Source organism: Dendrobates tinctorius, unplaced genomic scaffold (assembly GCF_039654945.1).
Source record: "Dendrobates tinctorius isolate UK_male_01 unplaced genomic scaffold, ASM3965494v1 ptg000007l, whole genome shotgun sequence".
NCBI classification, from domain to species: Eukaryota; Metazoa; Chordata; class Amphibia; order Anura; family Dendrobatidae; genus Dendrobates; species Dendrobates tinctorius.
In genome coordinates this window covers 42,226,028-42,235,777 of record NW_027361675.1, presented here as the reverse complement: position 1 = coordinate 42,235,777, position 9,750 = coordinate 42,226,028, and the positions used below count along the sequence as shown (strand labels likewise).

At 40.2% G+C, this 9,750-nt stretch overlaps 1 protein-coding gene across 2 annotated transcripts in view; it reads right to left on the bottom strand.

Moving 5' to 3' along the window:
- Window positions 1-4,676: 4,676 nt before the first annotated feature.
- Window positions 4,677-9,750, bottom strand: part of SRRM3 (serine/arginine repetitive matrix 3) — a 713,909-nt gene continuing 708,835 nt past the window's right edge. For both annotated transcript variants that reach the window (XM_073573890.1, XM_073573882.1), the window contains exon 16: window positions 4,677-8,852. In XM_073573890.1, the coding sequence (XP_073429991.1) occupies window positions 8,657-8,852 (196 nt within the window). In that variant the 3' untranslated portion in view covers window positions 4,677-8,656. The remainder of the gene's footprint in view (window positions 8,853-9,750) is intronic.

Sequence of the window (9,750 nt, the reverse complement as noted above, 5' to 3'; positions counted from 1 at the left end):
AAAACTATAGGCAGGGTCATCCATACACCCTTCAAGGCATCATCTGTAATACCTCATTCAAATATTGTGAACAAAGTGTTGTTGTTGTACTTCCACTCTCATAAAATCTCTGCATTCAGTGCAAAACCTGCCAAAAATTACAAGCAGGGTTATGCATACACTCTTCAAGGCAACAACTGTAGAATCTCATTCAAACATTGTAAATAAAGTGTAGTTGTGGAACTTCCACACTCATAAAAGGTCTGCACTAAGTGCAAAGCCTGCCAAAAATTGCAAGCAGTTATCCATACACCATTGTAGGCACCAAAGGGAGTGTCTCAAAAAAATTAAGAAAGTGTGGTTGTGGAGCTTCTACACTCATAAAGGCTTATAAGGAGGGTAATACAGTTATCCATAGTCCCGTTAAGGCAAAAACTGGCAGGTTTCATTCAAATATTTTGAAAGTGTTTTGATGTACTCCTACTCTCATAAAGGCTTTGCACAAAGTGCAAAGCTAGGAAAAAATTATAAGTGGGGTCATCCACAGACCCTTGAAGGCAACAACTTAAAACACTTTATGTGCTACTGTCATCTGCAGGTGTGGAAAAGTCGGGGCTAATCTAGGCTTTGTTCATTTTTATCAGAATCAGCCTGTCAGCATTTTCTGTTGACAGCCGAAAGTGCCTGTCTGTTATGACCTCTTCAGCGGCACTAAAACCCGATAAGACAAAGTGATAGTGGCAGGGCAGCTCAACTCCTCCAAGGCACAGAGACAGCTCATGCTATTTATCCAACTTTAAGACCCAATAGTTGAAGGTTGCAGAGAAATTATGGAATATGCCAGTTTTCTCAGCCAGGTATTGCTTGACCCTCTTTAAAAACTTTTCCCTACTTGTCAAAAATACCTGGCCATCAGGGCACTGGGAGGGTGTCATGAAATCGGCCCAGGCCTTTGATAGTGTACCCCTGCCTCTGCTGTACCTGGTGTGTCTTGCTCCCTCTCTTCCTTGGTTGGACAAGGAAGCTCACCCCCTGCCATTAGCATTGTCTAAAGGAAATTTTTTCAACAAATTCTCCACAATGGCTTTCTGGTATAGCACCATTTTATTAGAAATCTCTGCCTCAGGAAGGAGAGATGCAAAGTTCTCCTTGTGGTGTGGGTCTAGCAGGGTGAACAACCAGTACTTTTTTTGGCCAAAATGAATGTAATGAGGTCACGGGAAAGGGAGCAGTACAAAAAGTTGGCCATATTTGCCAAGCACGCCTCAGAATCTGCAAGGACGGGTACAGGGCGTGAGGCATCTGACCAAGTGTCATGGACAGGGGACTGGGAAGCACCTAGCACAGGGGAAGAAGCAGTATTGTCACTCCCTGGCACCAACCATGGATCCAGGTGTTTGGCCCTTGAAGTCGGGTGCTTAGATGACATATGCCTGATCAAGCTGGTGGTGGTTAGGCTTTCAGTGGCCAGGTTCCTGCTGATCTTGGCATGAAAAAGGTTGCAAATTACTTTTTTTGCCTCAGAACTCTTTTCAAAAATATCCCAGACTGGAGAACTTTTTTAAAGTTTAAAGTTTTATATACAACATACAATTCTAATGTAACACTAAGCCCCGGCAGCGTCCTCTTCCTCCTTTGTGAACGCTGTAAAGCCTTCCAGGGGCATGCCTAGTGCGCATGCTCCCCAGCTCTGAAAGAGACAGAGTGCGCACCTGCAAAGATGCCCCCAGTCAAAAGCTGTAAGGTATCTTGTATAATAGGCACCCTTCCCAAGGGAGGTGCCTGAGCTATCCTTATAGTTTGTTAGTGGTAGTGTGTGTGCAACTGTATGTTCCCATGTCCCCCATCATTAGTATGAAAGTAATTTCATTATTCAGTATCATCCCTGTAGTCTTGTGTAGTTTACTTGTGACCCTCAAGCCACTCCAGCGGTATCTGAACCCTGTAGCCATATCGGCGACACTTGAACTGTTTCCCAAAACCTGTGTGTACTCCCCTCCTAGGTAAGCCAGACCCCATGGCACAGGCGGCCCACGAACCACATGCAACACCGGCGAGTGTGACAATAGGACAGAAAAGAAACAGGTGTCATTGATGGAATATGTACAACTTTAATTATTATTGTGGCAGAGATAGACTGAGTATAAAACTAACTGAAGCTGATGGTGTCACTGTCAGAGGCTACATCATCCTGTTGTGATTGAGATGAGTAATGTGACATATTTTATTACATCCTCCTCTTACTCCCAACTAATATGCTTGCCAAAGGCAAATGTGGCCATGTGTGACCTGCATTTGGCATTACTACTGCAGGATGGTTACTAGCAGAAGTGCTGGTTGTGCTGCTGTTGCTAGTGCTTCCCATAGCTATTCCATGGCATGTTTTTTTTCTATCATGTTACCATGTCTGCAGCCAGTGCCACATATTGGTTTACCATACATTTTGAACACAAGTATAAAGTGTAATTTTTTCAATATTTTTCTTTTACTATACTTAGCCAACCAAGGAAAAATATAGAATCAAGTAGAAATGCTAAGCAGGAATCACGCGATGGCCTTTTGTTTTTTCCTAAGAGCACACTTTGTGAGGTAGACAGTTGTGTTTACATTTCTGGATTATGGAGATTAGTCTTTTGGATGTAAAAAGAAAATATGGCTTGCTCATCTCTCAAGCCTTGGATTCAGGATTTTATTTTAGCAGCAAAATTAGAACTGAGGGGTTTAATCCTGCCCTCCTTGTGTGCAATTAGGGAAGAGTAAATAAAATGTAGCTCTCAAGGTAGTTATTGCTGTCAATTAATTCATAGTCACGCTGAGTGCCTATATAGGTATTTTATTTCTCTATGTATCAATTGAATCTTTATATTATTATTCGCAGGCTGAGATTACTGAAATTAGTATCCCGATTTTCAATCTCAGTACTGAAGTAGTAGATCTCAATCAGATTAGGCTTTTTTCTATCCCTATGTGGAATAAGCTGCACAATCTAATAACCTATAGCTACACAGCACAAGCATAAAATGGCATTTCTTGGCCATCAGCCATCTTTTATACTGACTGTAATAAAACCCCCATAATTGACTTACCTAAACAATGTAATGTGATAGCTGCAAAACATTACTGGGAAGCTGTCAAAGGGTACCAAGCAGTTCAAAGGGTACCAAGCAGAGTGTTCAAATTTGCACACTCCTGTAAATTTCAGGAAATTCAAATTAAACTTGATCGTCCCCTAATAGTGCTGACAAAAGGCATGCGAGCATCATGACTGAACCATGAGGGTGATGTAGGCTTTTACAAAATGCAGATTCTTGGGTGCAAATGAACTGCTTGCTTGAGTCCAAGGTGTCCATTTGACCTCCAAATACTGATCTGATTGAGCAGGCATGACATGTTCTGGAAAGAAAAATCCAATTCATGGAGACCCACCCTAGTAACTTAAAGGACTTAAGGGATGTGATGCTAATATGATGCCTGATACCACATTATACCTTGAAAATTCTTGTGAAATTCATGCTTCAACGGGTCAGAGATGCTTTGGTAGCCTAGAGGTCAACTAATATCGTGGCATCCGGCTCTCTGAATATCTATACCATCTTCAGTACCTCCTGATGAACCGTGACAGCGGAGAAACGTGTCAGGGTGATTTCAGCTCATGATAAGTTGTCTCCCTTTATTCCTCATATGTGGTTGATGGCAAATTCCATGAACTTTATAGTGTCCTGCTGTATTTTTGGGGGCAGATTTATTGTTGCAAATATGGAAATTTTGGAGTAACTGTCATGATTTTAGTCATTTGGAAATTTCATTGAATATTTTTTCGGCTACAATTGGCCTGCAGGAATATGGCAATAGCTTTGCAATTTTTGACATTTTGTCTTTTCTTTCCTTCATCTCTGTCCTGTCATGATATTGTTTTCCCACCAATATTGGTAGAAAAAAAATTGTTTCTTAGGGTGCCAACCTCCACAGCAAGGTAGGGATCAGACAGGGATACTGCAGGGATATTGTAGGCAATTTTTGGTCTACATTTATTGAGGTTATTAACCGTTTGTATCACTGGGTAGGTGTTTTTTAAACATTTTTTCATTAAAGGAACTGTTTTTAGAGAGATTATATGCTCACTTTTTTCAAGGTGTCCATTTGACCTCCAAATTCTGATCTGATTGAGCAGGAATGTCATGTTCTGGAAAGAAAAATCCAATTCATGGAGACCCAACCTAGCAACTTAAAGGACTTAAGGAATGTGATGCTAATATGATGCCGATACCACATTATACCTTTAAACGTCTTGTGAAATTCATGCTTCAACAGGTCAGAGATGCTTTGGTACTGCAGAGGACTAAAGAATATTAGACAATAGGTTTTAATGTTATGGCTAATCTGTACATATGGGTTGGTTAAATAAAGTGAATTTGTGAAAAATTACTTTCTTTTCGTGTGTGCAGCCATCGTGTTTACTTATAATCTGTCACTGAGTCGATAACTGGGCAAAGCATGAAAGCAGTAAAGTCATAACCTTGAAATGCATATGGTACATTACGATTAGTTTTTCAGTCCCGATTCATTTTTGTTAACTGCCCAGATAAGATGACAAACAATAATTACAAGAGCTCGCCATCTGAAATGAATTATCCACAGATACAAGCCAGTCCCATACTGGGCTTGTGCTGTTATTTTATAAAAACAGTAGCCGCATGTGTTAAAACATAGAGGAGTTTATGGAAAATGCCAATATCACATCACATTGAAATCCTTTGGGACTTTATGACAGTTACCAAATACAAGATTAGTACATAAACTCCAAATAATTGAAACTATACATTTTCATAAGAAATAACAACTGATGTTCATTTGTAGGTGGATTTTATCAGCGTAAATGCAATAAAAATGCCAAATTTACAAATCTAGAGAGAAGAAACCAAAATGGTTAATCCTTTTCACTGGTGACGTTTTGGTGAAGCAGTCAGTAAATTGCATACATTATATTTGCCATGGTTGTGAAGTGATATATTTATATATATGACAGTGCAACAGCAAAATAGATTTGTCAGCATGCCAGAAAGACAAGCCATGAGCCGGATCGGCAGGAGGTACTACTCATTTTAATGGAGAGCTACTGGCCCCCTGTATGTTGGACTTAATTGTGGGAACGTTTCTAGTTATCTTGTGATATCATTTATAAATATACAAGTAAAAGTTACCTTGCTCAAAAGTCAAAACACAATTTATACAATTATTTTGTAATCCTAAAGAAACTATACAACATATATATTACTCTAATACAAGTAAACATAAAGCATTTGTCCAAATTATAGAAATAACATGCTGCAGCACATCTTCTTCAGTGATGTATGCAGCACTAAAAACATAAGGCTAGGGCTCCATTGTAAAACCTCAGCATTACCACCACTGGCAGATTTCCTCAATATTTCCCTTCGAGAAGAAAAGTTGTGGGAACTTACAACCATGTCAAAATTCTTTACGCTTTTCCTCCCACACAAAATATTTAGACTGCAGATAAACAAATAGTATCATGAAGCCCGAACCTTTTTATTTCTGGTTTCTCTATAGCATATCACTTTGGACTAGAATAATATGCCTTTTTACAGCTTGTCTTGCAGCCGTCACACTTCTTAGGCTTCTGTGACTTGTACATGAACTGTACTGTGCATATTAATATATAAGTATATGTAAGCAGCATTGGCGACCAATCCACAACCGTGTACAGACCCAAAAGTGTATTTGTTCATTGCGGCTTCAAATCTGTATCATGTTTTTAAAAACGTGAATTGTATATTTAATGAAAAAATTGCACATAATTGGTTCACTATACCTCTAAAAATCTCTTTAAACAACCATGTTACCAGATTGTCTTGTTCATGCAATTATTTTTTTGTTAAAGTCTCGAAGGAGAAATCAACACTTGTTCTTGAAGCCAGTTAACACAAAAAATAAATTACAATAAATAAGTAAACAAATGAATAAATAAATAAGTTAATAAGTGTTCTCAGAGAGGTTAAAAGTTGCCATTCATCTACGATGGTTATATATTTCGCATGGAATGCATTTTTAATGATGATACTGACAGCAAATTTTAGAATACTTTTCATAAGTGATCATTGGAAATGGAAGATTTTTACTGATGGATAATGCCCACACTTACAATTGCATACAATAATTGTTTTCTTTGGAAATAAGAAGCAATTACTTCTTAAATACATACTGTATATATATATATATATATATATATACACACATATACATACACACATACATACATACACACACATGTAAATATACTGTATTTTTCAGACTATACGTCGCACTTTTCCCAAAAAAAATTTTGAGGGAAAATGGGGGTGCGTCTTATAATGCGGATATACTTTACCAGCTGCGATGAAGCAGGGTCCCAGAGTCGCGGCTAGGGGAGGAAAGAGTGGAGCATTGCTGCAGGCCGCAGGCTGGGATGAGGGTGTGTTCCAATGTGTGGCACACCGCTGCGGGTGTTCGGTGGTGCGTGTGTCTCCAGTGCTAATGCGGGTGTCTCCGATGCTGGTGTGGAGGCTCTGCTCACATTTTGTGAAAGGCAGGAGCCCCTGCAGTTCCATGGTTTCCTATGCAGAGGACTCCGGGAAAATGGCTGCCGGGGGCGGCGCATGCACAGATGGAGATCTTGGCACCAAGACCTTGGGAGATGACATCTCAGCGCTGAGATCTGGCCTTTCATAAAATGTTGGTAGAGCCCCGCAGCAGCACCGGAGACACCCGCAGCAGCACTGGAGACACTCACAGCAGCATCGGAGACACCTGCAGTAGCACCAGAGACACCCGCAGCAGCACCGGAGACACCCGAAGCAGCACCGGAGACACCGCAGCACCAAGCCGCACATCCGAACACTCTCTCATCTCAGCCTGCAGCAACGCTCCACTCTTGCCTCCTCCAGTAGAGACCCTAGGATCCCACTTCACCGCAGCCACCCCCCCCGGTAAGCAATAAGACGTGAGGATTATAAGAGGCACCACCATGGCACTTGCTCAGATTGAGAACTCGGCAATGTTGCCATTTTCCCGGAGGCCACCGCATTGCAGTAATGGATGTGGGGGGGCTCCGGGCTTTCACAAAATGCCGGCGGAGCCCCCCACACCACAGAGCACTGCAGCCATTTTCATCCGCAGCAGCACACATCAGAACATCCCCTCATCCCAGCCTGCGGCCACTCCTGCCTCCTCCAGCAGCTACCCTGGGACCCCGCTTCACCGTAGCCACCACCCTCGGTAAGCCGGTAAGCAATAAGACGCATAGATTATAAGAAGCACCACCATTTTATTAAAAAAAGTTTTTTTTTCCTATTTTTTCTCCTCAAAATATGGGGTGCGCTTTATAATCCGGTGCATCTTATAATCTGAATACGGTGTGTATATATATATATATCTTATATACGTACATACAATGTATGCTGCCAGAAAAAAACTGCCAAGGATATAGCTAGAGGGGCTGGACATACCCTTGCTACCCCCCTAGTACCTTGCCCACTGAATATTTACAAATAAGAAAAGGGCAGAAAGCTGAATCTTTGTCCCGGATGAGGTAAAGAATAGAAGCCTAGCTACATCTCTGATGGCAGCATTTTCAAATACACTATTAGCTAGAACATTAATGTATGTATGCTGTCTCTGTGTCTTTTGGCTGATGAGTTAAGGTTGACTACTTTTAATTAACTCCCAACCCCAAATTCATTGTCAGCCTAAACCATAACTATACATAGTAAGCAGGATTGGATATTTCTACCTTGATGGTTTATTTCTGATAAGTTGTTTTAATATATCCTGTTACCATCATTTAACCAGTCCAACTGTTTTAAGGAAAGCCCACAAAATACTGTAGCTCAAAGCTTTCATGTATGGGCCCACGGTGTTAAACACATCACGGCGTTCTCAGGACATCCTGGAATGACAGAAAGTTTGGAATAAGGCTGTTGCCATCTATGCAGTAGTGCTGGAGAAGGAACATAGGGGGGCTGTATAAAAGGACTGCTAAAGGCAGACATACTTTACAGTAGACAGGTATCACAATTCATAAACTGAATTGCACACTATTCAATCCTGTTAGGGCTTACCTATGCATCTTAAAAATAAAAAAGTTTTTTTTGTGTGTGTGTTTTGTTATGTTGACCTGCCTATAACTTCCAAACATAATCCATGAGTGTGATGACAAAGCATATGTATGTTTTTATATTAATATAAGCCCAAAATAACTTGTCAGAATACTGAATAAACACAGACTACGCAACTTTAGAAAGTACAGTCAAGTAATCAAGATTGATGCTGCCATCCTGTTCACGTTGTGCCACCATTCTATGCAGGGGTGAAGAGGCTGTGACTTCTGTGCTTTGCAGAATTAGAACACATGGAAAAACTCAAAATGTAGACAGAATGAAAACCAGAATTTACATTTGTGTGACATGTATGCATTGTAAGAGCTTTCCAAGGACAGATTTATATTAACGTGATTTTGTAGATGCGAAAGACGGTGAATAGTCATTATATATATATAAATATATATATACATATATTATTCTATTTCACATTTCAACCCTGTGAATTTTCTTGGGCTAACACACAATCTACTTTATGAAGCAAATGTGATTAGTAGACGGTTGATTTGATGCACGGAGGCTTAAAATCCAGCACTCTCTGAGCTGCTCCTGTAACTAGGGCTTCTACTATGGCTGGGAGAACGGCTCCGAGTCTGGCTACGGCTGTAGCTGCTATAGCTGTCATAGCTCCTACTTCGACTACGACTGTGAGAGTAGCTACTCAAGGAGCTGGAAGAAGGACTTGGTCTGTAGTACGGAATAGGACGCTTCCGGGCACTGCAAATGAAGACAAATAAATTAATTACATCACCAAGAACACAACATTTAGAATACTATGAAACATTTCTTTGTTAACAAGTTATTTTACAAAGTGTCATATTAGATTTGAACATTTACCTACAAAATATAAAAGTGTATTAGTCAATTAGATGTTGGAAATGGGGCCAATCCAAGCCAATAAAAAGACCAGCAATGCTAGGTGTACATTACTTAAAGCCTAAAGCCCCCCATAAATGCTAGATAGATATCGGCTGAACAATGGTTCGGTTGATCGTTCAGACACCAGCTATATCAGCTGTCTCTTTCTATAAGAGAGTTGCTGCCAGACATCTCTGGCGACAAATCTCATAAAAGAACGAAAGGAAGAGCACTCTGAAACCCAAATTGTGGGATCCTTATCTCCCTCGACAATCATCTGTAGGGGGCCCACATACTCATAAATCCATAGGATGAACCCGTCAGGGTTGGCTGACATTAGCCTAATGGGGGCCTAGTACTCCGTTATAAGTCAATAAAGGGTAAAAAGACAGAGGTTAAAAATGAATATAAATCCTTATGGCAGTATCTTCTCAATAAGTAAGTCATATGTATATATGTAAATAGGAATGTAGGACCTAAGAATGTAGGACCTACTGTACTATGTAAATAGGAATGTAGAACCTACTGCCCTATGTAAATGGGAATGTAAGACCTATTGTACTATGTAAATAGGAATGTAGGACCTACTGTCCTATGTAAAACCATAGATAACATTGCATTAAATGGCAAAATACTTCCGTAACAAAAAAAGTAACAGTATCACTTACTTTTTTATGTCCAGGCTTCACGTTTTACTAATTTGTGGACTAAACTACAATAAGCTGACTAATAAGCTAAAATATGTCTTTGTCTAAAT